Raw genomic sequence first — 27,131 nt, forward strand, 5'->3', positions numbered from 1 at the left:
TCATTGCTGCTGCTTGCATAGTGTCATTACTAAAGGGAAGGTGAGGGGTGGGGAGGAGGGAATTGAGAATACCTTTCCAGCCTTCACCTCCAAGCTTCCTGCTCCCCACCCGTCACCATGCTCTCACCTTCTATCTCATCACAACAAGGGGAAGTACAGTGCTGGGGCTCATAGTCTGCAGTGCCAGTATGTATGACAAACATGTTTTATTAATAGTTACACATGACTTTTTTTTCCCCCCCACCCCCCTTCTTCCTCAGTTAAAATTACTATTACTTATGTACATGGTACCACCCTGCTTGAGGGTACCCCATTATTTACAGGCTTATTTACAGAGTAGGGCTAAGAGCTAGTGAGTATCTCTTCGAGCTTGAGCATGTCCATGGGGGTGACTTTGGCAACCTCAAAGAAGACCCTGGAAGGAATACATTGGCTTAGAGCTCGACCACAGCCCTGACAAACATCCACCAGTGCTCCCAGATCCCTGCAGAAGCCAAGGGTGCAAGCCTGCAGTGGGGCCAGGCCTGAGGCAGAGCCCCACGGCTCTCACCTGTGTGAGTACTTGCTGCGCACAGCATTCAGCTTGTCGCGGGGCTGGTACGTGAGCAGGAAATTCAGCCTCTTCACCAGGGGGTGCAGGTCCTGGGCACTGTACCCACTGTAGTACTCCAGTGTAGGGGTCTGCAACGGGACAGTGGGGCTAAGCTGTGTCGTTTCAGGACAACCATCATCTTCCCTGTCCAGCATCCAAATCTGATCATGGCCTGAGCGCATCACCTCACTCATTGGTCCACTGCCTCCCACTGCAGTGCCTCCCAGGCTGCCTCAGCAGGGACAGGCACTCTGAATTAGGCAGGTACTCACCCAGCCCCCAAGGTTCTTCATGGTGAGTGCCAGCAGCAGGCAGCTGGCAGCCAGCTTTGAGGGGCTCTCGCGGGCGTAGTCGTATTCCTGCAGGGTCATCTCGCAGAGGAAGCGGGCCAGCGTCAGTGTCTCCATGGTGGCACGGGCACACTACAGCCAGTGGGCAGGGAAAGGGCTCAGCCTTTTGAGGAATGCTGCTCCCCCTTCCCAGCCTTTTTGGGATCTAGAATGCTGTAATGCTGTCTCCAGGGCACAGGACAGGGATCCCACACACCCAGCCTAGCACAGACCACCATCCTCACACCGCTTGTCTTGAGGAGACCTGGACAAAGTTTCCTTGATGCCAACTGGGTGCCTGAAGCCACAGCGATGCGAGTCACTGTCCCATGGAGCCAAGAGAAGGGGTCCCTGGGGGCACCCCTCTGAATGCACTCACCTTGGCAAAGCGCCGCAGGAAGCGGTAGGGGATGGGGATGTTGATGTCAAACTTGAGAGTGCTGAGGATGCTCATCTCCATAGCAATAAGCTCCTCCCGCTTGTAGGCGTCATCACAGATATAAAGGAAGTCATCCACACATGGTGGGCACCGTTCCTGTAGGGGCACAACTGCTCAGCACCCCCATGGGGGCTCATCCTGGCCTCACTCAGGAGGTCCCAGCCAACCCGCAGTCCCTGTAACTGTTCATGTGCTGCTGGACTCAGCAAGGACTGTTAACACCGTATGGGACGTTCGTGATGCCTGTACTCCTCCAGCCCTTGGCTTGAGCTCCATGCCTGCATTAGGTAAACTAAGGTATTCTGATGGTCTGTGCAGAGCAGAGAGAAGCTGGTTCTCCCGTGACACCAGTGACAGGATTCAGCCCGTCATGGCTGCATTTGCAGCCCTTGAGACAGGAAAGAGGAACATGACAGACATGCCACCATGGCAGCTCTCAGTGCAGTGGCCTGGCCTTCTCCAAAACCCCACAGGGACCACAGTGGCACAGCCCCTCTGTCCCTGCACCCCAGGACAGCACACAGAGAGTCACCTCAAATTTGGAGGCAATGAGGATGGCAGTGGAGCCGATGAGCTGCAGCTTCTCTCTCATGCTCACCACCTCCACCAGGTAGTGGTCCACCAGCTTCACAGCCAGGTACAGCGTCTCATGGTTCAGCTCAAAGTTCTCCTGCAAGAATGGGAGCAGGGGTCAGGGCAGAGTTTCAGAAAGAAGTTAGGTCTGCCCAGTTCCACCCAGCTCTCACAGGGGCCAGGGGGTGCCCATGGGCCAGGCTCACAGGTAGGGATGTAGGCTCATCCCTAGGCCGCACAGGGGGAGGATCAGCTCCAATGCTTGCAGGAGCCTCTGCCAGCACACTGAGGTCACACATGCCAAAGGCAGCATGGGGGCAGCTCTGCAGAAAGCTGTGCCCTCTCACCTGCACCTCCACCATCCAGTCCACAAGGATAGCACGCATGTCCCCACTGATGTCTGTCTGCTTCTCCATGTAGTCAGGAAGCATGAATTTTTCCTGCCAAAAAGCCAGCTATCAGGGACAGGGCAGACATCCCCAGCCTCAAACAAGCCCCTTCTCACCCTGTGCAGGCCCCTGCCAGGTGGTCACAGCCTCTGGGCAGTCAGCAGCCCTGCCTGCAGTCACTCCTTCCCCAGACAGGAGTGTCAACCCCTGGACAGGCATCACCCACCTCTCTTTCCCGCATGTATTCGAAGATCTCTTTGGCATACTCTGCGTTGGCGTAGGGGTCACCCAACTGCTCCTTGTCAATGTCCTCCACTGCTGGTACCTGCTGGCACAGAAGAGGCAGCAATGAGGGGGAGGGCCTGTGGGTGTCAGTCACTCTGTCGGGACAAGGCTGCCACCCCTCTGCACCCCCCTTTTTCTACCTGCCCTCATCACCCTGCAGTCCCTGCCCAACTCTTCCCCAGAGGAGGATTCTTGAAGGAAGATGGCAGTGTGTTTTGCCCCCCTCCTCAGCTTTCCATCACACTGGCTGAAGTTTGTCCAAGGCCCAGAGCACTGCCTGGTGCCCCAGTACCAACAGTGGCAGCCACAGAACACAGAACAGTGCTGTGATGGGGCTGGGGCAGTGCTGCAGCCCAGGGTCCTTACCCTCTCCTCATGGGGCTTCAGTTCCTGCACAGACTCTGGTTTCTCTGGCACAGGACTCACTTTGGGCTCTGCAGGAGCTGTTGGGGGAGTTTTCTTCATTGACCTGGGAAGGATGAGAATAAATCATTGCTAGGAGAACACCAAATTTCTTAGCTGAAAGGGGCCTTCCAGAGACTCTTGCAACTTCTGGAAGGGGCAAAACCACCCCTAAAATATCCCCACAGACTCTTAGAACCACTTAGGTTGGAAGGGACCTTTAAAGATATTAAGGACGATGGTTCCCCCAGCACTGCCATGCCCACTAAGCCATGTCCCCAAGAGCCACATCCACATGACTTTTAAATCCTTCTGTGGAAGGTGACTCTACAACTGTCCTGGGCAGCCTGTGCCAGGGCTGGACAGCCCTTTTGGGGAAGAAATTTTTCCTAATATCCAACATAACCCTCCCCTGCCACAGTCTGATGTAATTTATAGTAGAGATACTAGTTCCCTCCTGTATCTGGCTCAGCCTCCATCACCCAAGGGAAGCCCCATGGGACAAGTCTGCAGCAAACCCTGCCCCCAGCTACTCACTTTTTTAGGTTGATCTCATTATTCTTGGCCACCCCCAAGGCATTATGTGCCTTCTGTGCCTTGGGTGGAGCAACTTTCACAGCCTCCTTCTTCCCTGCCACCACCTGGTTCTTGCGAGCCTTTTTGGGTGAGAACAAGGTCATACAGGGGTTGCACAGTGGAAAGCAAGATATGCCCTGCAGGGAGACCTCTCCTCTCCCTACTGGGCGTGGGGTGCACCTCTCCACCACGAGGGGCTCACAGGGGGCACCAGAGCCCCCACCCTCAAAAAAGCACTCACATTTGTGATGTCTCCAAATGCTGATCTCTTCTTGGGCCCACCCTGGGGTGAGGATGAAGACCTCTTGGCATGACAGCTCTCCTCCTGCAATAGAGGCTGTTAGAAGATGGTGGTCAGCTGCCCCACTGGAGCCCCCACTACACAGCCCTCGCCTGGCTTGGTGCTCACCTTCTCGGGGTCGACATTCTCTGCAGCAGGGCCTACCTTGCCTGCTCGGGACTGCTTGGTGCTCAGCATCTTGGCATTGCGTGGCAACGGCATCCTCTCCCTTGGTCTCTGCGAGCAAGCTGGGGGCAAAGCATGATGTGATGCGGGCTGCTGCTGGCCTGCCTCCAGGGACACCCTCCTAGCTTGCGGCAGAACAGGGGGGCGGGCATTTGTCCCTGCTGGGGGTCAGCACAGCAGGACTGACCCCTTCCCTGAGCATGGCAGGTGAGTGGGGCCCCAAGACAAGCCCAGGCAAGGGACAAATCTGGCTAGGGGTGCTCCCATGGAGGAAGGACCCCAAAGACCACTACCAAAAGCACTCTGCTGGGCGAGGTGGGAGGGGGGACAGGCAATTCCCAGGTTCCTGCATCCTAGAGAAGGATGCAAGGGCTTGCACTTCCTCGGAGAGCTGGAGGTCTTGGAGATCTCCACTGCCATACAACCCGCAGGGTCCCCTGGGGAGTCGGGGATCTTGGAAGCCCCTACTCCCTTGCACCTTCCAGGGTCCCCACGCCTACCAAGTAGGGGTCCCAGCGCTGCCCACTCCCCGGCAGCCCTCGGAGACCCCGCTCAGCCATCTCCGGGGCATCCCCCCCAGTCACCCGTTCCCGTTCCCCACTCGCCCGTTCCCGTTCCCCACTCGCCCGTTCCCCACTCGCCCGTTCCCGTTCCCCACTCACCCGTTCCCCACTCGCCCGTTCCCGTTCCCCACTCGCCCGTTCCCCACTCGCCCGTTCCCGTTCCCCACTCGCCCGTTCCCCACTCACCCATGCCCGATCCGCTGTGCCCGCAGCCCCGGCCCCGGCGCTTTTGAAAGTAGCAGTTCGGTAGCGGCCGGCCGGCACTGGCCGAGCCTCGTCCAATCAGAATGCGAGGCGGTGCCAGGCTGCAGCCAATCGGAGGGCGCAAAGGGACTCCGTTGCTAAGGGGCAGGGCGGCAGGGTTTAAAATTCAGCGCCGGCGGCCAATGGAAGGGCGAGCATGCGGCAGGGGCGGGGCCGGGCGGGTCGGGCGGGCAGTGATTGGTGGCCGGGCGGGCCGGGCGGGCAGTGATTGGTGGCCGCGGGTGCCCGTTAATCCGCTGTGAGGGCCCGGCGAGGCTGGCATGGCGGCCGGGCCGCGGAGCGGGGGCTCAGGGCCGGCGGCCCCGGCCTTGCTGTCCTTCGAGGCGGGTGGAGCGGCCTCCGCGGGCCACTGCCTCCGCCTGCAGCCGAAGCTGTGGGTCCCAGACCTCGGCGCTGCCCTTTCCCACCGGGCTGGGGAGCTCTGGTTTGGGGAGCAGGGTGTGCTGGCCGCGCACCTTCCTTGACCCGGTGTCAGGAACAGAGGGTTCGGATCGCTTGGAGAATCGCAGAACGCTTTGAGTGGGAACGGACCTTAAGCTCATCTCGGTCCACCCCGTGCTATGGGCAGGGACACCTTCCATGAGCCCAGGTCGCTCCAAGCCCCCTCCAGCCTGGCCTTGGATGCTTCCAGGGATGCAGGGGCAGCCACAGCTTCTCTGGGCACCCTGTGCCAGGGCCACCCCACCCTCACAGGGAAGATCTTTTTCTCATCTCTCATCTAACCCTACTTTCACTGTCTGAGGTACCATGGGGGAGCAGTGTTCATGTGGTGTCACATAAGCATGACTGACCAAGTTCAGGGTGAGGCTCACTGGGCCAGCCCCATCATCCACAGTAACCAGGACGGGGTCAAAGTTACCGAGGTACACATCACAGTCATTGTCCCTACAGGGTTGTTCGAGATACTGGCCGCTTATCAAACATCTGCTGAGGGTAAGAGCACTCTGTGTGTATCAAGAACCAGCCTTGAGGGCATTGCAGTTCTTGGGGAGACCCCTTACATGCAGCCAGGCTGCTGGGCAGGGAGAGCTTGGAGAAGGCTTGCTCAGGCTGTCAGTTGGCTTGAAGTCAATCTCCATGTATCAGGAAAGGAATGCATGAGACTCCTCACACCCACAGCTTCCTTTGTTCCTTGATAAACTAGTCTTGGAAAAGCCACCCACTTTTCATGTGTCAGACACATGATCCATGTTCCTATACTTGATGCTCACTGTATCACTCTGCTCCTTTGTGAGTTTCCAGCACAGTTCTTTGCTCTCATACCACCACTATGCAGGGGTCCTGTGCCCTCAGCAACTCTTGGGGGCTTTAGCACTGCACCGAGCTCTGGTGCAAGTGAAGCTCCTGCTGAGGTAAACTCAGGACCTCAGGACTGCAGCAGAGGAGAGCTCCCAGCCATCAGATTCCCAGAAAAACCTTTCAAATTCCTAAGTTTAACCCAAGAAAACCCTTTCAGATAATCGCACACTCATGTGCTGCTGTTGTGGATGGAGCTGATGAACCCCTGGCTAGGGAAACACAGTAGTGCCAGCATCCAAGGGGATTTAAAACTGCTGCCCAAGGGCCTCGTGGGCAGGATCAGGCACGCGGCTTGGGCTTCATGCAGGCAGCTCTACCACATCTCCAGCAGAAAGACCTGGGTCATGGACAGCTAGGAGCAGAATTCTGCTCACAGGTTCAGTGGAGGTTTAAACCCAGGTTCCTTCAGTCCCCAAAACTGGTCAAGGCCCCTGCAGCTCCAGCCCACCTTGCTCCCTCCTTGGCCACTTGTCCTCTCCAGCCCCAGTTCCCCTGGTGTCACTGCTTCTGTCCTTGGCCTGGGGGCTTCCTGAGGCTTGCTTGCTGTTCATTTGGGATCCTGTGGGATCCAGGTGCCTGCCTTTCTCCATGCAAGTTACAGCAGTACATAACCCAGCCAAAAATACAGGTTGAGTGCATACTAGCCAGGCAGAGCCAGGACACATCCCACTGCCAATGGAAACATTGCTATCCTGTGGGATAAGATTCTCAGCCAAAACTCCCATCCAAGTCTGCTCTGTGGAGGCTAAGATGAGCTGCCTGCTTTGGGAGAGGTTCACGTCTGCTTGGCACTGGGAAGCTGGCTTTTCCAGTCTCCAAAGCACTGCCATGCTGGTGCTCCTGACAAGGCTCTTGGGAATCCCAGGCCAGCTGCAGGGGTGTGACTCGCACCACGCAAGCTGAAATTGCCCCTGGACGTGGGGTGTGTGGGAGAAAAGATGAGGAGAGCAAGAAGTGCCAGGTGAAGCCATGGATGTACAGCAGGAGCTGTGCCAGCTGTCCAGGCAAGGCTGTGGTCTCAGTTCTGCCCACAATCTAAGGATGCTGGGGGTGAGCTGGAGGTGAGAGCTCCACAAGCTCTCCTTGGGCTCTGACATTCCCTCAAATCAGGTAGAATGCAGGTCCTTGACTCCTCCCACTAGACTCTGCTGTGTGCTGGCTCAAGAGCATTTGTGCCTGGCATGTTCCTTTCGTGAGGAGAGCTGGATTGCTGCTTCCATCCAGCCTCTTCCCACAGCACTAAAAAAGCCTGCACTGCCTTTTGGAGTTGGAACAGAGCTCAGCCCCAGCCTGGTTTCCTGGCACTGCAGGACTGCCCCTCTGCAAGGTATCTGGGGACCTTTGCTCCAGGATTGCTTACCAGATGGGAAGCCCCAGGCTCAAGAAGAGCAGCAAGGACAGGGAAGCATCATTCCTGGGACACAGATGGACTGCCTTTTCCCCTTTTCCTTCCCCTTATCCCTTCCTGTGGCACAACAGGCCCAACATGTTGTTGCTTCCCATGGCCGAGTACCAGAAGCACTGGTGGGAGGCAAGGTACTTCTCTGCACAGGGAGGGCTGAACTTTGCCTCTTCCTTTTTCTCCTTTTCATTACTAGTGACCAAGGTCAGGGAGAGATCTTATGCCTAAGACCTGTTGCATTTATTCACTGGAAAAAAACCACAGCAAGTTAAAACTTGGGGCTCTCCTGCCTCTGGGGAAAATAGAAAGGAAAGCAGAGCAACATAGGGTGACAGAGCTCCAGAATGCTTGCAGGGAGATGAGAGCCAGTGTTGTGCTGAGCTGCCAGTGGCCCCAGCCTGGGGAGTAGCTCCCTTGGCAAAGCAGGGCTGCATGGCATGCACTGTGGTGGGGCTGTGCTGCTGTGCTTGCACACCCACTCCTCCTGCTTCTCACTGTGTCCTGGCCATTCCTGCCTCTCCGCTGCTGGCACAGTGCCTGAGTGCAGGGTGTATTTGCAGCACCAGGAGTGGAAGCCAGTACCCAAGGAGAAATAGGAGCAAACAGCCTTGAAGGCTCAGGGTAGACTTGGCACAGCTGATCAGGGTTAGACTCTAGAGCCAGACGATGCAAGCTGAGAACAGGGAGGTTAGGTTAGGGTTAGTGGCATCTGTGGCAAAGGAGCCCATGGCCCACAGAACCATTACACAGCCCCTCACCAAACCGAGGGATTGCATGTTACCCCCAGGTGAGAGGTTTCCATGCTTGTGGAGCAGTGGGTTGATGGATACATTGGAGCTGCCGTGACCCTGCTGCTGCTCGGGATGTCCAGTCACCCCAAGGAGCCCAAACTTATGTCCCTCTGATGTCGGATCCCACTGAGCCTGCACCCTTCTGCTGCTGCCCTCCAGCCATTTTCTTCCAGTTCTTATTTGGTGGCTGATTTGATCTTGTGTATGGCGTATGGGCTTGACTCCTTGGGCATCCAGATCTCGTCCCCACTGTGGCCCTGGTGCTCCACTGCTCCCTCCATAGCTGCTGTCAGCTCAGGGCCGAAGATGCTGTCAGTGGCACGGTAGGTGCGGGTGAGGCGGCGGAAGGAGGAGTCTGAGGAGCTGTCATCAGGGATATCTTCATCCTGCTCATCCCGCAGCTTGGTCCTGCCCAGCTCTGAGCTGCTCCCCAGCTCTGGGTCCTTGATAGCCTCCCCCACCTCCTGGAGGAAGGTCGTTTTGGGGCTGATGATGCACAGCAGCAGCATGAGGCCTCCTGAGACTCCACAAAGAAAGTAGAGGGCAACTTTCTCTGGAACACCTGAAGAGAAAAGGAAAGAAAGACACTAAGGTACAAACTGCTCTGCAGACTGTGGGGTATCAGTGCCTGCAAATCCCCTCTGCCAGGCATATGGGAGTAAGAGGAGGGGAGCAGGGATGTCCTCACCACCCAGGCTGCAGAGGCAGGACAGACCTGCCCCAGTGATCATGGAAGTATCATCTAGAGCCTCATCAGCACCCACCAATCCTGAAATGTGCCTTTCCCCAAAGAAAACCTCCACTGGGATGTGGGGTAGGCAGAGCAGAGCAGGGGAAAGAATAATCCCTTGGGGGATTAAATGAGTTATTTCCTCTGGCAAGGGAAATTTTTGCCTGCAGAGAAGTGGTCTCCATCAGTGCCTGCAGACAGGGCAGGAAGGAAAAGATCCAGTGGGGAATCTGGACTGTTGGAAAAGGAAGGTCCACAAGCAGGACACCACATGTAGCCACACCATGACTCTTTGATGTTGTATGACATTGTGGCTTGTTCAGCCTCTGAGCTCCTGCCCCACCTGTCCACCCCAAACCCAGCATGGGTGCTTGGTGCCCTGCTCCTTCGTGTGCCTGTTGATCCTGCTGGAGAAGTTTGGAGTCCGGCTGCCTCTGAGACGAGCCTTGGATTAAGCTGGGGCCATCTGGGATGTCAGCCACCCCCCAGCCTGTCCTGTTTCCCGGGTGCTGCGTGAGACCCAGGGAGGGCACGTACCCCAAAGGTGGGCAAAAGCTGCCAGAGAGCTAGTAAAAATCATGCGGTCTTCCTGGAGCCTGGAGAACCTGGGCCCTTTGTACCAGCCACCTGCAGTGACAAGGGGGTACAGGCTGAGACACAAGGTGCTCTCGGAGCCCTGTGTCCTGGCTGCCTGCTCCTGCCTGTCCCTCCCCATACCACACTCCATCCTTCCTGCACAAGTGCTCTGCTGTGCGCAGGGATGACCCCGTGTGCCCTCCGCTCCCCTGCTCCCAGCAGATACCACCTCCATCCCCTCAGAATGGCCAATGACCAAGGGATGGCTTCCATGTGACAGAGATGCTAGTCTGGAGCTGGTACCAGAGATGCAGACAAACTATGGAAAGTCTGGTTCACCCAACAGGGACACAGTGCCACACCACTTGTGGTGTAACCTCCCTCTCCCCACATTACCATGCATGTAGTCCGAGAGCAGGAAGGGGTCCGAAGTGTCAGGGCCCACCTCCTCCAGCAGCTGCTTGGGAACTGCAAGGAGAGCACACACCAAGCATCACCACCCTGCTCCTTCCCTGCAGCCCCTGCCTCCCTGGGGAGCCCCATGCCCCCATGCCTGGCACGGGGGGGGCACAGCAGACACTCCACCAGTGGTCCCTGTGCCCCTGGCTCTGTGGGGAGCTCTCACCACAGGTGTAAGAGACTCGCAGCTGCTTCTTTGTGCCGGGGAGGCACGGGTCCCCGAAGGTGGCCTTGTCAGCAGCCACGGTGCAGTTCCCCTTGCGATGGCATTTCTTGGAGACCCTGCGCAGAGCGTCTGGAGCCACACACTCTGCAGAGACATGAGGCATGGATCTGTGGGCAGAGCTGCCTGCCCCTTCTCTGCTGGGCATCAGCCAGCAGAGGCCAAGGGACACAGGTGGTGAACTTGTGCCATACTCTCTGCATGGTTCCTGCCCCATTTCTGTCTCAAACCATTCTGGCATACCTATATGGGGTCCTCCAGTGTTCAAGGCATCACACTCTGGTTTGCCCCGCAAGAACCGTCCATAACTTGCAGAATAAATGGCCAGGATGGATTTCGGTCGACACTGCAGCCTCAGCTTGTCATTCTCGCACACGGTCTTGACCCGATGGTTCCCTAGGAAGTGACATTGCTGAGTGCCCCAGTGCATCCTGAATCACCTGCAGCCCCCCTCTTAGGCAGAGGGGAGGGTTGAAGGGAGGGTTAAAAGGGGGCTGTGGGGTACAGGAGCAGCCACGCTCTCCTCCCTGCCGCTTTCTGAGCAGCTGATGTCAGAGAGAGCCCATGCAGGGTTGCCCAGACCGTGCTCCACCTCACCTGGCCGGCACTTGTAGGAAGCGATGAGATACTTGTGTGTCCCAGGGCATGGGTCTGGCCCAAAGACCTGGCTGTGCACTGAGAACTGGCACCACTGCTGGTCCTGGCACTCATCCAGCAGCTTCTGGAGAGCAGAGAGGAACAGGTGTGAGCTGGGTGAGAAGTCCTGAGGCTGTTCTCACCTCCTGCCCGTCAGTACCATCACCGGGCTCAAGGAAGTGGCATCTCGCCCCACAGAAGTGTCCCACAGCTGCTCCTGCCCGGCCCCGATGCAGACATGGCAGCTCCCATGTCCGTTCCTGAAGCAGCTCCTCGCCCACCCCACAGGCGAGCTCCGCCCGGCCCTGCCCCGCCGTGTCCCTGCCCCGCCCGGCCCTGCCCCGCCCGGTCCTGCCCCGCCGTGTCCCTGCCCCGCCCGGTCCTGCCCCGCCGTGTCCCTGCCCCGCCCGATCCTGCCCCGCCCGGCCCTGCCCCGCCGTGTCCCCGCGCGCCCGCCAGGTGGCGACGGGGCCTGGCCGTGCCCGCCGGGCACCGAGGGGCCGCGGCCTGTGCCCCGCTGTGCCCCGCTGTGCTCCGCTGTGCCCCACTGCCTGCGCCCCGCTGTGCTCCGCTGTGCCCCGCTGTGCTTCGCTGTGCCCCGCTGTGCCCCGCTGTGCCCCGCTGCCTGTGCCCCGCTGCCTGTGCGCCACTGCCTGCGCCCCGCTGTGCTCCGCTGTGCCCCGCTGTGCTTCGCTGTGCCCCGCTGTGCCCCGCTGTGCCCCGCTGCCTGTGCCCCGCTGCCTGTGCCCCACTGCCTGCGCCCCACTGCCTGCGCCCCGCTGTGCCCCGCTGTGCCCCGCTGTGCTCCGCTGTGCCCCGCTGTGCCCCGCTGCCTGTGCCCCGCTGTGCCCCACTGTGCCCCGCTGTGCCCCGCTGTGCTCCGCTGTGCCCCGCTGTGCCCCGCTGTGCTCCGCTGTGCCCCGCTGTGCCCCGCTGTGCTCCGCTGTGCTCCGCTGTGCCCCGCTGTGCTCCTCTGTGCTCCGCTGTGCCCCGCTGCCTGTGCCCCGCTGCCTGTGCCCCGCTGCCTGTGCCCCGCTGCCTGCGCCCCGCTGTGCCCCGCGCCCGCGGCCTGCGCCCCGCCTCGGCTCCGGCTGGAGTGTCCGGGCAGCCCGGCCCTGGGGGCTGTGGGACTCCCTGCCCCTGTGTCCCCCCCGCAAGTCCCACAGCAGCGGCTCCGCAGCGGAGCAGAGGCTGCCGGCAGCAGGGAGCGTTTTAATCCCTCGCTGCCGCCTCCTGACTCGGGCCGGGGATCCTCCGGTTGGGAACCGGCTCCCCAGAGAAATGCTCTCAGCACCAAGCCTCACAGAGTTCAAGAAGTGTTTGTGATTCTTGGATTCCGTGATTCCGTAATCCCGATGCTGATGAAAACCTCCTCGGGGCATGGGGAGGCTGCGCTGCCCGCAGTCCCCAGCCCAAGCAGGCAGCTCAGTGATATGGAGACAGGGCTGTGCAGCCTGGCCCCTGCGATCCCTCCCTTACCAGGTGGGCAGTGGCAGACGTGCATTCAGTGCTCTCCTGGGAGGCATTTTCGGGGCTGGGGCAGAGGTTGGTGCTGGGCACTCGACGCCCATAGAAGGCCCCGAGGATGCTGATGGTTGTTTTGCGAGGGCAGATGATGAGGAGTTGCTCTCCGTCGCAGGTGTGGGCAGTGTGGTTCCTCAGCACCTTGCGCAGGTACCCTGGAAGGGGAAAGCAGGGGTGGCATTGTCCAGAGAAGACACCAGGGCCACTTGGGCACCCAAGTGCTGGTGGCAGTGAGGATATCTTGAGATGAGGCACTTATGGGGTGAACAAGATGAGAGCAGGACAGCAGCAGAGAAGATGGGCTTGTAGCAAACCTTGCCTACAGCATTGCTGTCAAGAGCCTGGAAAGCAGCACGGAATAGCTGAGCTGGTTAGCAACAGGAAAGGAAAACTGGAGACAGTACAGCAGATCAGAGGAGATGGGGAAATCCCATAAGGAGCTATCAACTGTTCAGAGAAAATCAGGATTTTCATGGAGCCATAGTGGGGAAGGAACAAGAGTGAGCCAGAGATGGTCCTCAAGTGATGATCCCCCAGTGATGATCCCTGGAGCCAGGGTGAGGAGGATGCACTTCATCACAAGATGAGCCATGAGAGAAAGGTCCAGGGGCTGCTGCAATCTTCCACAGTTGGCTGGGTCAGTATGGATGAGTGTGAACCACAAAGTCATCACTTGAGCCCAGATGGCCTCAGGTCTCTGCTGAAGAAGCCCAGTGTGTTGGCACAAACTATTTCTTAATCACAACCCTTTCAATGGGCACTGGTCCTTTCCTCCTTGAATTCCCATCACAGCATGCTTCTTTCTTTCAGTCTGGCCTAGTTTGTGTCCCAAACTACTGCCCCCATTGTTTTCCTTACAGGGGAGAACAAAGTGGGACTGTCCTGCCCAGCCTCTCCAAAGGCTTAACATGCAGCATTGGCTCCAGTTGGCATTGGATGTACTGGGTGGGCAAGGAAACTGTTCTAGTAACAGCTCTTCAAGCTGCCAGGTGCTCTGAGCAGGCACCAGTTGCTGGACAAGGCTGGGGAAGCAAGAAAAGCTGATGAAATGTGATGTGTAGCCCCTGAATGAAGCACTTGGCAGCTTTGAATAAAACAAAAGCAAAGGGGAAGCATCATTTTGAGGCTTGGGAAATGGGAACAGGGCAACATGGTGCTTCTGAGCAGATCACAGACCCCAAACCCCAGCTGTGGGGTCTTTGGAGGAGCTTGCATTTCAGCCCCAGGCCAATCTGAGGCCCAGGGCAGGACATGCACCCTGTCTCCCAAACCCCAGTGTTTCAAATTCCCCCATACAAAGACAAGAAGGTGGGAGTACCAGCTCCCCCTGCCCCTGCAAACTGGTGCCAGGCTCAGCAGCACAAAGGGCCCCTTTCACCTTCAGTGCTGCCTCTAACCCTTTGGCATCTGCAGTCAGCATCCCTCCCTGGGATGTCAGTGAGTGCAGCTGGGAGCTGCCTCCAGCCCAGAGTTAATCTCTCCCTCAGCATTTTCCCTCACAAGATGGGATGAGCAAGTGGGTGGCCACAAGCATCCCAGAAGCAAGCCCTCGATTGCTTCTCTGCATGCTGGAGGAGAGAGGAAAGGAGAGGAATAGGAGGGTAGATGGCAGTAGACAAGGTGTTCTAGCCAGGTCAAAGCTCCAGTGTGATGCAAAGATGCTCCTTGAATGGCACAGAGCTGGATCAGACCTTTGGGGTGCAGTGCTCACGAAGAGGGGGCAGGACAAACCCTGTCCTGTCCCTCTCCTCTGGTTGCCCCACATCACTAGATGCTGGGGGCTGTGAGGGGCACAGGACCCTGCCCAGGCTGCCAGCCCCCATCCCCTTCCTCTGCATCCCCTGCAGCAGCCCCACACCTGCAGCACCAGCTCCACACCTGGCAGCAGTCAGGGTCTCCTGAAGGTTTCAGAGCCACCCTGGCCTTGGTCTCTTCCTAGCACTGACTCCAAACCCACCTGCCCATATCCAACACTGCTGGATGTAGGGCTGCCTAAACCCCTGCTGCTGGGCAGCCTTGGATGCAGAGGGCTCAGCCAAATCCTGGGGATGGCAAGGAACTCAGAGGAGAAGTATGAGAAGAAACAGGTTTCCACAAATACAGCCTTGAGGCAGGGACCCTCTTCTCTTGCCATGCCGGCTGAAGGTTTGTATTTCAAAACTGCCATGGAGGCAGAGGTTCCTCCATCACACTATTTTGGGCCAGTAAGCAGTTGTGAGGATGTTTTTTTGGGTGGAGCCTTGTCAAGGAGGCTGCAGGCAGACTTTGTGAGTGATTTGTGCCAGTACAGCTGACTCAAGTCTCTGGTGCTGTGGTTGTGCCGTTAGCTCTGCCCAGATGAAATCACATCCTCCTCAGCACAGCCCACCCTGCAGCTTCAGGCTTTCACCCGCCTGGGCTCAGCTGAGTGGATAGATGGTGTGCATGGCTGGTTCCAGATGACTCCTGGGGAATGCCTGGTGCACAACCTGCCTGCGCCTGTCCTGACTGTACAAAGAACTGGGGCCAAAGGGATCCCAAATTTCTGTCTTGTCTACATCTATAAGGCTCACCGGCATGGCCCTCGGGAGAGCTTCTGGCCCATGCTGTGCCTCGTGGCAGGGCACCCTGCAGCATCCCCACTCACGGTGACTCTAGCTGGGGCACAACCACCTGCTCCCTCTAGGGACGAGGTACAGCTTCAACCCAACTCTTCCCTCCCCTTCTCAGAGCAGGGAAGGCTGGCAGGGCACTTCTGGGTGTTCCTTCAGCTCTACACACTGCTCAGCACCGAGGACCTGAGCATCGTGGCTGAGGTGAAGCTCAGGGACTGGCTTGATATTTGTTTCTTTGCATTTCTGCCTGAAAACTATCTAAGACCGCACAGCAGAGCTGGGGAGCCACTCTCACGCGCAGCGGGGCTGTGGGCAGAGAACAGCCCTGTGTGGGGATAAAGAAATCCTAGCATTTTGGGGAAACTCACTCTGGCCCGCTGTGGTTTATACCTCCCTTGTCCCTACCCCTCTAACCTGCTGTCGCTTCGCCCTCCCAATTCTTCCAGCGCAGTTCTCAGCATCCCCCTCCTCCCTGCCCTCACCCTGACTCACCGGACAGCTCCGGGCTGGCCTCCAGACGCACGGCGAAGCAGAGGAGGACCACGGCTACTGCCGGCAGGAGCAGTCCGGCCATGGCACAGCCGCCGTGTCCCAGCCGGGGCTGACACTGAGCGGGGACAATGCTCGCTTCTCTGCCCTGCCGAAGTCCCGAGGCTGGGCGGGCACATGTGCGCTCACTCTTAGCCTGCTGCCCAGGGCCAGAGGTTGCTCAGGACAGCTGGGTCACTCTCAGCACAGGAACACTTCCCCCAGGGCACCCTGATACGGTTGAGCCGTGCCTTGGCATCCCAGTGCTGGCAGAGAAACCGGCAGCCCCTTCCCTCCCACCTCTGTTTCCCCTGGGCAGAGGAACAGGGCTTGGCAAGGTTTGCAAAGTGCCCCCAGCTTTCTCCCAGACACAGTGAGACAGAGATCCAGATACATGTGTGCTGTAATCTCAATCTCGGCAAATGTCCGGCCATTCACTCTGTGAGGAGGAAGGGGAAGGCTCTCTGAATTGCCTCTCAGGCGGCTGTTCCTGCAGAAAAGACAAACACCCTTCCTGCTCCCAACAGTGTCACGTTTCTGCCCCGCAGCCTCTGTGGGGCGAGGGACGGGGCATTCCGGCACCTCGTGAGGAGGGCACCATGTCCTACTGTACGTCCCACCTGCAGGGCTTGAATCTCTGCCTACTGCTTCAGCTGGAAGGGAATGCCATGGACTGGAGCTGCTGGCTCTGCACCCGGCTGAGATCAGCAGAGACAGCAGCAGCTGGCAGTGCCAGGAGCATCACAGCTCCCGGAGGCTCAGCACTGCCCAGGCAGGGGCAGCCGGGGAGGCTGTGGCAGCAGCGGGGACTGGCACACATCAGCTGGGGTGGGTGTTGAGCTTGTCATGAGGGTAATGCCGTGGCCCTGTGGGGCACTCACAGTGCCATCAATACATACCTCTCGACCATGAAAGTGTGAGTCAGAGTGTCCTGTCCCATTGAGAAGAGTTCCAAGTTCCCCTAAAGTTTTGATGGGGCAGAAAAAAAATGCCGCCCCCCCCCCCTCCCCACCCCTGCAGCCTCCCAGTGTTAGCACCACTCTGGGCTCTGTAGCAGGACCAGGGGAAACATCTTTGTTGGGGACACTCCTCCAGGGGTCTGCAAAATCATTTCCTGTCTTAATTGCCTTGAGGGAGATTGCTGTCTGATTAGAGTTTGATTATTTGGTGAAAGTTGGAGCTTATCCAAGCTGGGGGGTTGGGCTGAGTCAAGCATTGGGGATCCCCATTTTGTGCAATTGTACCAGCTATGTGGTCTGGGGGTGTAAGACAGGTCTTGCCTTAGAGTTAAGCCTGTGTGTGCTGGGAAGCTGTCTCTGCAGCCAGAATAATCTGACAGCAAACAGTTCCCTCCTGTCCTGGGGAGGAAAGCAAACTGTTCATCCTTCCTGAGAAACAGCCCAGTTCCAGGAATGGGGCCCCACTGAAGGTCAGCCCTGAACACATCCCATCCCACCATCCTGCCGAGCACCACGTAGCTGTGTGACTGCCTGGGGCACTCTGGCGTTCCCCTCTGCTCCCCAGCATTCTTCAGCATCTTTTACATCTTGCCTTAGCTGTTTTGCAATCCTTCCCACCCAAGTGCTGTGCCCCAGCTTCAAAAAGTCAGTGACAGGTGTCCAGGCTGCTCCACTCAGCTTCCCTGAGCACTTGCCCTGTGCAGCCCAGCTCCTGGCAGCGAGGGGTGCTCAGATGAGCCCATGCAGGGATGCCCCGAGTGTGGTGGGCTGGGAGAGGAGCTGGACCCTCCCTCCGGGTGGCTGCTTGTCATAATGCAGACACAGGAGGTGGTGAAAAGGTAAGCCAGCTTCACCCCAAATTGATCGAGAAGCCCTGGGGCACTGGACACCAGCATGAGAGTGGGAGAGTGGCAAAGGGCCAAGACTGGAGCAGCAGGAGGAGCAACAGGCAAGACATTTCCTCTATAAACCCCTGCTCCCAGCTGGAAAGAGACAGAAGCAGTGCTGTGGACACCAGAGGTGCTGGAGGTGCCAGCCCACTGCTCGGAGGCACTGGAGGAGTGCCTGGGTGGGTGTGATAGACTCAATGTGACCAGATAGACCCATGCTGAGTCACATCTGAGAGGCCCTGCAGCTTCCTCCCCTTGCTGCTGGGTCCTGGCACACACCCCATTGCTCCTCCCTTCTTCAAAAGGAAGGAAAGTGTGAGCTCCAGCCCTCTGCAGAGTAAGAGCAGCCAGGAGGCCCAAGCCACCAGCCCTCTGAAAGCCTTCCCCCATCAGAGCTCTGCAGGGGACAGACCGACTCACCACAGCAGCGTGCGACCAGTGGTCCCTCCCCACACCGCTGGGATGGACAGTCGGCAGCACAGCACCACCAAGGAGCCTGAGATCGAGCTGTTTGTGAAGGTGGGTCTCGGGGCGGGGGGCAGTGACTCTTTGGCTCACCCTCACCAAGATCCAGCTGGGTGCAGGTGGTGGAACTTCATGGGTTTCTTCATGTTCTGTGAGGCTGGAGATGGGTACCAATTTCAGGGTCACTCACCACAAAGGCTGGCTAAACAGTTGCTCAAATGGGGGGACCACATGATGGTGTGGGGACTGTGGGTGTCACACTCAGCAGTCTGGAAGATGCCCTGATCTTGTGATGGTTGTGCACCCCAGAGAAGCAGCACAGCTGGCAGCAGCATGATGAAGGAGTGGGAACACACATGCCTCTCAAAACTCAGATGAGACAAGCCCCAGCTTGGGAAGAGCAAGCAGGAGGGCTGGGAGCAGCCACTTCAGCTTCTGCTGAGAGCAGGGTTATGAAACAAGCATGGATGTATTGGGGAACTGGTACGGGAGTCCATGTGTGGGCGAGATGCGGCGGCATCGCAGAGGGGTATTTGCTGGAAATGGTTTCTGTTTTTTTCCCTTTCCTTGGAATATTTTAACACTCAGGCTCAAAATATCTGCAGTGGCCATGGGTGGTGCAAAAAAGAGAGGAGCCAAAGCTGGTGGCTGGTAATTGTGTCTGCCCACAGCAATGCCAGGGGGCCCTGTGACAATGACTAGGAGGCAATGCCTCTCTGTGCCACCTCATCAAGGTTTTAAGGGTGGTTTCTCCATAGCCACTCAGGTCCATGGGCTTCATTCCTCTCATTCTGGGGCAGTTCAGTGCCCAAAAGTCTGGGTCAGGGGCACTGGCTTCCCTGGCACAAGCACCCAGCAGTTCTGGACACTGAATGGTGCCTTCCTTGGGTAGTAGTTAGACATACTTGCTAGAAAGGATTATGTGAGGCTTCCCAGGAGAAATGTCCCTCATCCCCTCTCCAGAATTGTAGCCACAGCACTTCTTGATGGACACTGAGCTTGGCTAAGCTGAATCTGGACAAGCATATTCTTGGTAAAAGTAATCTGAGTCCTGAATTCTCTGCTTAACATTTCTCCCTGGGATGGCTAGAAAAGAAGATGATACATGAGGTGACTGCAATGCCAGCAGCACATTCTAGGGGTTTTCAGAGGGAAGTGAAACAGAAAACCAGCAGCATCATCAGGACTTCCCCTGTGCTGTAGTTTAGTGTGTAAAAACCCTCCCGCCTTTTCTGTTCACAGATAAGTTGATGCTGTGCCTCCCCTTCCCAGCACTCAGGAGCCAGCTTTACCAAAGACACAGCGGCTCTAGCTGCTGACAGGCACCTTCCCGTGCCATCAGCACCTCCCTGGGCTGGGAACGCCCCAGACATGGCTGTTGCTGTCACCAGTGACAGCTGTAAATCATGGGGGAAGCTGGTGCTCCCACAAGTGCCTACTGGTACAGCATGGCATGGCCTGGCACGGCACCCTGCCTGACTTTCACTTGGCAAATGTTGGAGTTACCATCGTAGAGATGAACAGGGTGCAGAGCAACTCCCACTGTACTCTGAGGTTGGGGTGGGTGGTTCCCAAAGGGCTGGCAGTTTCTCCCCTGGCCAAGTCCCTGGCAAGGGCATCTTTCCCTGCCTGGGAGGAGGCTCTGCTCTGCAGCTCCACCAGGCATTCAGCTGCTTCCTGGCTCTCAGTGTGGCTGTAGGAGCTGTGGCAGGTCCCGTGGGGGCTGAATATTTAGCAGTGCCCCAAGCAGGCAAAGCTGTTCCCTCCTCCCACTGCATTTAAGGTTGTTTCACTCCGGGGAAACCACAGGAACTGCCAAGTAGCTTTGGGTTTCAATGCCCTGTGCAGCCTAGTGATGCCTCAGAAAGTTGGGGCTAAAAGCCTGCAACCCTCCTAGAGATACTGTGCTAGTCCTCGTTGGACTGAGGGTAAAGGACTGAGGAGTGTCAGTCTGTGCCCCTACCGCAGTTCCTGCTGCAGCGGGAGGAGCAGCAGAGGCACTTTGGGGAAGGAAGTGCAAAGCAATGAGTCCCCCCACTCTGTGCTGCCCTGCGTTTGCCAGGGAGGGCTCTCCCCACGGCCACTGGTTGCCAGCAAGGTCCTTCCAGAGCCTGATGCTCCCCCAGCAGTGCCCAGGCACTGGTGGAGCTCCCCTCCAATTCCTCCAGATAAAGGTTTTAGCTCTGAGCATCCTGGTATGGGCCTGATTCTTTCTCTCTGCAGAGGCCATCCTGATTTTCTTTTCACTCTAGTCCAAAATTCCCCACCTCTCTATTTTTAAAAGATGAAGGGGAAGACCAGCCTGAACAGCTCAGGGACTGGAGCTACCAGACAAGCCTGGAAAACCCTGAAGCAGGCAATCAGAGTCTATTCCCAGGCACCCCTCCCCTCACTGCCCCCCACCCCATGGCTCAGCACTACAGCTCCTGGGGGCACAACTGGACATATTAGGCCCTCTCATTCCCAGCCTTGTGCCAGGCCAGGGAAGTCGAAGAAAGTGCAGCTGGCAGGGAGAGCAGGGAGGAAAGCATTGGTCCTCATGCTAGGCAGCCACAAAAGCACAAAAAAAGTCACAAAAGCACTTGCTGAGCTGCTGGTTCTGGAGCTGCTGCGAAGAACAGCCGTAGTTTGGGGTCATAGGTGGCAGGGGTGCTGGGGAGGGGGGAAGAGATGCCCTGCTCTCTTGCCCGTGGGCAGCCCTCGAGACTGTTCTCTGACTCTCCCCTCCAGCTCCTTCAAAGGAAGTCTGAGACCCAGTTTCACCCCTTTCCAAAGAAGCCCTATTTGCTTTTAATGACACAGGATGTTCCTGAACTGTAGCCCCTCTGGGAGTATTTGCTATTAATAGACACTGACCAGCCTCATGTGTAGATTCAGCTTCACTGTTGGGCACATCCTAGGGAATCAACGTTTCTCAGTTCCCATTTCCTTCCTCAGATTTCATGGCATAATTTCATGACAACTGAGCATAAAAAAATTCTTGTTAAAAGTAGTTTTCTTTCCTCTGGAAGGACTAAAAGATCTTGGCATGATGGAAAACCAGACCCCCTGCTCCAGCTTACTACCCAGAGTATTGGGGGGTTGTTTTGATCCTTTTGCAGTCCCCCTTGAGGTGAGTTTGACATCAGTGTTCTCTTCCTGGAGAAGCCGAGCACTCCAGACACCACAGGTTTTTAGGCATCTGTGGTGACTTACAGCACCTACCTCCAGCCCAGAAGAACCAGGTACAGGTCTCTGCTTCTTCAGCCATCCTGTCTTTGGGTCCCAAAAGAGGTGTGGGCTCTGGAGCCAAGTCGAGCTGCCCACCCTGAAGGTTTTTGCTGCTACTTGACTCTGCCAGATCCTTTTAAATCTCATCACCCTCCTGCTTAGCCTCAGGACTTCAGCTCACTTTCAGATATCAGGGCTTAGAGCTGTCCCACTAAGGCTCATGTCCCACCACACGCTGCTCCTTGGGAGCAGCATCGCTCTGTGACGGGGCTGGCGTGAGCTGCTCCCTGCCAGGGCAGGGTGGCCACATGAGCCAGAGCACCATGGCTCACGTGCAGCTTAGGAACCCAGTTGTTCTCTTAAAAAAGCTGAGTTTCCTGTGAGCCATTTTACCTCTTACCACAGCACAGCTTCCCTCTCACAGCACCATCTCAGCCAGTTTTTGTGACAGGGGAACAGCCCTGCCATATCCTCCTGCCAAACTCCTCATAAGATGTTTCAGTCGTTTTTGCAAAGGATATTTCCAGCTGCTACATAGCAAGGAAATGTGCTTCACTCTGCCTGTGGCTGTGCTCATGCAGAGGGGCTGAAAGGAGTTCCTTTAGCAGCTGACAGTTGTCTCTGTTTCCTCCCAGTGCTGTGTGGGATGCCAGCACAAATTCTCTTCGGGGGCAGGCTGCTGGGTGGTTCTTGGCCTGGGGACATCGTGCCTGGGTTCGTTAAACACACACGAGACCAGAGGCAGACATGAACAGCACATGAAAACAAACTGCTCTTTTCCTGGCAAACATGAGCTCATTTCCCTTCTCCCACCCTCTCCAGCCTGGCCTCCTGGCCAAACAGACCCTCCCTTCCTCCCCATCCATTAGCCGTCACCCTCCACCTTCTCCCCCTGCCTCCTTCTCCACTTCCTCCCCGCTTTATCTCACATTTCTGGGAAGGATCCGACCCTTGGCATCCTGAGTATGCTCTTATGTTCTTTCCAATGGCCCTCAGGGCCATGGCTCGGGGTGGATCTTACAGCTGGGCTCCCCCCGAGTCGGGAGGGGCTCCCTGCAGCATGCTGTGCCCAGTGACTCTTCAGCTCCAGGCATCCTGCCTGTGGAAGGGTTAAATCCTCATTTTTCTGCTTTCCTGGCAGGCTGGTCTGGATGGAGAAAACATCGGAAACTGCCCCTTCTGCCAGCGCCTCTTCATGGTGCTCTGGCTGAAAGGGGTCAAGTTCAATGTCACCACGGTGGACATGACCAGGTGAGATGGCACTGAAGCCCTGGGCCAGCAGTGGGGTGAGACACGCCCTGCTCAGCTCCCCATCAGCACTTCTTGCCCCTGCCTGTTCCGTAGCCAGCATGTCACTGCACAGCGATAGTTCATGGACTGCCCACCTCATCTGGGGCCAGCACGGACTTGGGCCACTTGCCAGTGTGCATGGCCCAGGGACTCCCTGTCCTGCTGGATGTGAGGATGACTTGAAGGCACCGCTGGGCAGATCCAGAGGTTGGGGAGCACGTCAGGTCCCCAAAGCCAGCAGAGCTGGGAGTGCTCCTGGTCCTGTGTCCCCTCCTAACCCTCACCTCTGCCATGGCCACTTTCCTTGGGGGCTGGTGGAGGCAGATGTGCTACAGGCTCTGAGCCAGTTCGTTTTCTCTGCTCCAGGAAACCTGAAGAGTTGAAAGATTTAGCACCGGGCACCAACCCACCCTTCTTGCTGTTCAACAAGGAGCTGAAAACAGACTTCATCAAGATTGAGGAGTTCCTGGAGCAGACCCTGGGTCCACCCATGTAATTGCAAACTCACTCCTTCCCCATTTTGGGGCCTGTCACAGTGTTGCCCAGGGCGTGGCAGATTGGGAAAGCGAGGCAGGGTGGCAGGAGGTGCCCCAGGGCAGCCCAGGCAGGCGGATCCCCCCTGAGCCTGCAGGGGATGCTGAGGGGCTGGGGAGGGCATGGGGACAACAGGAATGGAAAACAATGGGAGGAAATGGAAAACCAGCCATTGCACCCCCACTCTGGGAGGTCCCTGCAGGGACCCTGGCACTGGCGGGTTTGGCAGTGGCGGTGGCGGCGGGGTTGAGGCAGAGGGGAATGCGAGACCCCTTTGCTTGTTTGTGTTCAATGTACTCAGCTGAGTGAAGGCAAATGCCCTTGCTTGGCAGCAGCAGTGCAGGTGGCTCATAGGGTGCTTGGGGAGGTGGTTTTCCCTGAGCTCACTGGGGAGCCCCCCCCAAAGCAGCCTCCCCCATGCCCTGTGTGGCTGCAGCCCCCCCACTGCTGCAGAAGAGGAAGCTCAAATGCATTTGTCACCTGCCTCCTTGAATGTGTCTGCCCTTGCAGCACACCCTGGGACATGTCAGCTAACAGAATACAGTTCCTGAGGAAGTCATGGGAGCTTCTGGCTTCCTGAGCCCTCTCTGTGCCAATGTGCATCCTCTGGGCTGGGCCAGAACTGCCTGCAGGCAGAGCTGTGCTCTGGGGCTCAATTACCACCAGTGTTCCCAAACTGTGGAGTATCTGCCCTGAGATTATCTCCTGGTAAACACCCAGCATAGAAGACAGCTCACAGAGGGGCAGCTGCAGTAATCCACATCATCATGATTCTCCCACAGACAGCCAAACATCCCCTGCATCCCCCAGTACCAGCCCTGGGCTCTACAGCCTAGGAACTGAGGCTGCTGCATGCCTGCTCCATCCCTGCCTGCACTGACATAAGTCTCTTTTTCAAGGTATCCACACCTGAGCCCCAAGTACAAGGAGTCCTTTGATGTGGGCAGCGACATCTTTGCCAAGTTCTCGGCATACATCAAGAACCCACGCAAAGAAGCAAATATCAGTAAGAATTGGGGGTTGCTGGACTCCAGTCAACTGTGGTGCAGCATGAGAAATGCTTTTGTCTGCTGGCAAATCCTGCCATCAGGTTAAGGTTCCTGCTGCCTGCCTCACCAAGGCCTCCTTGGGAAGTGGAGGGGCAGAAGGGAAGGATAAAGACAGTTCTCTGTTCCCCCCACAGGGATAACAGCAGAGCATGGGGTGATGCTGCTGTAGTCCCCTGGGAACAGAGACTGGCCAGGGTCAAGCTTGTGTCTCGATGGTGTGGCCCAGAGGGTTTTTTCCCTCTCTGCAAAACCTGTAGGAGGCTCAAGTCAGCCCAACACAGCCTAAAGCTTGCCTGTGAGCCCAGGGCACACAGTCACTGCTCTCGGTTTCCCGCCCTCCCAGATTTTGAGAAGGCCCTGCTGCGGGAGTTTCAGCGCCTGGATGTCTACCTGAACACTCCTCTCCCAGAGGAGATTGACCAGGACAGTGTTGAGGATATCACCATCTCCAAGAGGAAATTCCTGGATGGAGACCATCTGACTCTGGCTGACTGCAACCTCCTGCCCAAATTGCATATCATCAAGGTAATGGCACCGGCCCCCAGGGCCAGGGCAGAGGGGCATCTGCTCCACGAGGAGTAGACAGGGAGTCCCCCTGCCAAAGCCAGAGAGTGAGTCTTCCCCAGGTCTTGGAAATTTCAGCCTCCTCCTCCTTCATTCTCCTCTAGATTGCAGCCAAAAAGTACCGTGACTTCGAGATCCCGGAGGACATGACGGGCGTCTGGCGCTACCTGAGCAACGCCTACGCCTGCGATGAGTTCAGTCACACCTGTCCTGCAGATGAGGAGATCGAGCACTCCTATGCCAGCATTGCCAGGAAGATGACCTAACCATGGGAGGGGTGGGCTGGCAGCGTTGCCCTGGCTGAGCCCTCCAACTCTGCAGTCCTGACACAACCAAAACCAGCTGATGGAGAGACTGGAGAGGGTTTGCAGCATCGCTAGCTCCTGCCTTTCAGAAACTGCACCTTGCTTCACAGCCCCTGCCACTGCCTCCTCCTTCCATGCTGCTGGCTGCAACCCCTGGGCACCAGCAGTGCTGAGCACGTGTATACACTGCTCCCATCTGGATGTAGCTGCATCCCTACTCCCTGAAAATCTTTCTCACACCCTGTGACTACATGTCACAGGAAAAACTGAGCACTTGCCTCCTGCAGCGGCGCTTTTGTGGAAGAGATGAGACCCCTGAATGGCTAGGCCAGCCCAGCCTCCCCATCCCCATCTGTCAGCCCTGTGTGGTCCCAGCCATCCTGGGCTCGTTGTGGGACCCCAGTGCTTCCCCTGGGCTGGAGCTGTTTGCATTTGCCTGTTGCCAACCTGCTCAGCACCTGGGGCTGGCATTTGGGCAGCCCTCTCTTCCGAGACATCAGCTCCCTCTGAAGATATGGGAAGGCTCTGCCCTGGCAGCTCATCTCAGTGAGAAATGGCGCTCACTGTTGAGGGCTGTGCCATGGATCTGACTCCCCATAGGATACGAGAGTAGGTTGGTGCTGGGGATGATGCCTGGTGCAACAGTGCCAGGACCAGCTGTGGGAGGAAAGAGAGGGTCAGGGGACCCACAAAGGGCCTGAGGGTGAAGGGCTAAGGATCAGGGTATCCCTCCCATGACTGCCAGTGCCCAGGGCCATTGCTGCAAAGTCCTGTGTGGCTTCTCCCAGGCCAGAAGCCTCTCTGCCCTGCAGGACCCTGCAGAGGGTGCGGCCATGCTCTAGCTCCATGCCCCCCCTAGTTCCCACCAACACTTCTGGCACCTGAGGCTGGGAGAAGCCTCAGGGTAGGGCACACATTTAGTTTCCACCCTGGAAGGCCCAGGAGAACAGACAGCAGCTGTTTGGCAAAGCACTGTGTCTGTGGAAAGGTGTGGGCAGTGCCCCCTGGCTCAGAATGCCTCTACGTCCTGTGTCACTGACACGAGGTGCCAAAGCTGCTCTGCACAGCCATGAGATCCTATGTTCCCCCTCTGACACCTCCAGCTCCCCCAGGACTCCCACCAGAGTTTGAGAATTCGGCCAGCCCTCCCTAAGCAGCCCCAGGGCCAATCGATACTGTACAGTGGGTGCAGTGGGTTCTGTGGGAACCGAAGTGAGCAGAGCCCCCTCAGCCCTCACTGCCACTTTCCTCTTTGCACTAAAGGTGTGTCCTTGCAAGCCTGCCTCAGATAGTGCTGGCTTTGGGGACTGGATTTATTACTGATGGGTTTTGGTGTGTTGGTTTTTAGAAACTAAGAACAGCAATAAACTATGTTTTAATATGCCTTTGTGGTGTGCTGTCAGCCAGGTGCCAAGGCTGCTGGCATAGAGGGTGCTGTGGAGTGGAGGGCAAACCTCCTTTCCTGCACTACAAACTCCTCTGAGATTTAGCAGAAGTGAAGCTGTAGCCATGGTCTCTGCTGGCCTGGATCACTGGCTCATCATCAGCCCACCGTGTCCTGGTGCCTGGGGCTGTTCCTCCTTGGAGGCAGGACCTGGCACTCTGGTCTGGCTTTTCAGGAGCTCTGCTGTTTGCTGTGGCTGTGTTGTGTTGGAGGGAAGTGCTGTGGAAGGCTGGGCAGGTTAACCCTGGCTCTGGTGGGGTTTGGAGGTTGATCAGAAGAGAACCAGAGGCCAAGGTTTGGACAAAACACGTGGATCCACACTTCCTTTTTGCATGATCTTCCTTCCTGAGGGCTACCATGTGTCTTCTGCTCCTTTCACAGTTCATGGCAGCAAGAGAGCAGTGGCAAAGCCTTTGGGCATTCAGGCATCCCAAGCTGATTCTCAGTGCATGCTCCAGCCCCCAAGGACAGGACTGAGCCAGTGACAAGGTTTATCCTCTGGTGCTGAGAGCTTCCTTGCAGGAGCAGTATTTGACCTCTCCCCTTCATCCCACTGCTGGCCGTGCAGTTCCCCCTTTGGGAGGATGTCTGTGAGCTGCAGGTGTAATCCTGGCTCCTTGGCTGGGATCATCCAGGGGACACTCCTGGGGGCATCCAGGCCATCCCTGCAGGCTGGAGAGATCACTCTGGGCTTCACAGCAACAGGAAAGTGGCACAATCCAGAGCAAGTGCTGGGGTCTGGGGAGTTTTGTAGAGGGAAATACCCATCCTCGCTCTCTGG

At 57.3% G+C, this 27,131-nt stretch overlaps 3 protein-coding genes across 8 annotated transcripts; 1 reads left to right on the forward strand and 2 right to left on the reverse strand.

The window, feature by feature from the left end:
- Positions 1–135: 135 nt before the first annotated feature.
- CCNB3 (cyclin B3) lies at positions 136–4,847 on the reverse strand. Of its 3 annotated transcripts, none has more exons than XM_058848278.1 (12): positions 4,801–4,847; positions 4,031–4,113; positions 3,827–3,910; positions 3,547–3,665; positions 2,974–3,076; positions 2,549–2,650; positions 2,281–2,373; positions 1,893–2,030; positions 1,301–1,456; positions 865–1,014; positions 551–681; positions 136–415 (listed from the first exon to the last, which is right to left on the reverse strand). In XM_058848278.1, exons 1-12 carry the CDS (start codon positions 4,802–4,804, stop codon positions 343–345), a joined length of 1,236 nt encoding a protein of 411 aa, XP_058704261.1. In that variant the 5' UTR covers positions 4,805–4,847; the 3' UTR covers positions 136–342. The 3 variants fall into 3 exon arrangements, with proteins under 3 accessions (XP_058704261.1, XP_058704259.1, XP_058704260.1); XM_058848276.1 differs by having other exon boundaries at positions 3,995–4,113; XM_058848277.1 differs by having other exon boundaries at positions 2,549–2,647; positions 3,995–4,113; positions 4,801–4,845.
- Positions 4,848–7,800: 2,953 nt separating this feature from the next.
- Positions 7,801–16,085, reverse strand: LOC131583779 (protein eva-1 homolog C-like). 4 transcript variants are annotated; one of them, XM_058848225.1, is made up of 8 exons: positions 15,605–16,085; positions 12,474–12,673; positions 10,956–11,079; positions 10,602–10,754; positions 10,305–10,445; positions 10,073–10,144; positions 9,638–9,727; positions 7,801–8,932 (listed from the first exon to the last, which is right to left on the reverse strand). In XM_058848225.1, exons 1-8 carry the CDS (start codon positions 15,684–15,686, stop codon positions 8,547–8,549), a joined length of 1,248 nt encoding a protein of 415 aa, XP_058704208.1. In that variant the 5' UTR covers positions 15,687–16,085; the 3' UTR covers positions 7,801–8,546. The 4 variants fall into 4 exon arrangements, with proteins under 4 accessions (XP_058704208.1, XP_058704207.1, XP_058704210.1 ...); XM_058848224.1 differs by having other exon boundaries at positions 10,302–10,445; positions 15,605–16,084; XM_058848227.1 differs by lacking the exon at positions 9,638–9,727 and having other exon boundaries at positions 15,605–16,084.
- Positions 16,086–17,333: 1,248 nt separating this feature from the next.
- LOC131583780 (chloride intracellular channel protein 2-like) lies at positions 17,334–26,285 on the forward strand. The gene is made up of 7 exons (XM_058848228.1): positions 17,334–17,668; positions 17,795–18,008; positions 22,306–22,415; positions 22,821–22,946; positions 23,888–23,994; positions 24,381–24,562; positions 24,706–26,285. Exons 1-7 carry the CDS (start codon positions 17,349–17,351, stop codon positions 24,865–24,867), a joined length of 1,221 nt encoding a protein of 406 aa, XP_058704211.1. The 5' UTR covers positions 17,334–17,348; the 3' UTR covers positions 24,868–26,285.
- Positions 26,286–27,131: the final 846 nt, after the last annotated feature.

The sequence above is a fragment of the Poecile atricapillus genome, chromosome 12, assembly GCF_030490865.1.
Source record: "Poecile atricapillus isolate bPoeAtr1 chromosome 12, bPoeAtr1.hap1, whole genome shotgun sequence".
NCBI classification, from domain to species: Eukaryota; Metazoa; Chordata; class Aves; order Passeriformes; family Paridae; genus Poecile; species Poecile atricapillus.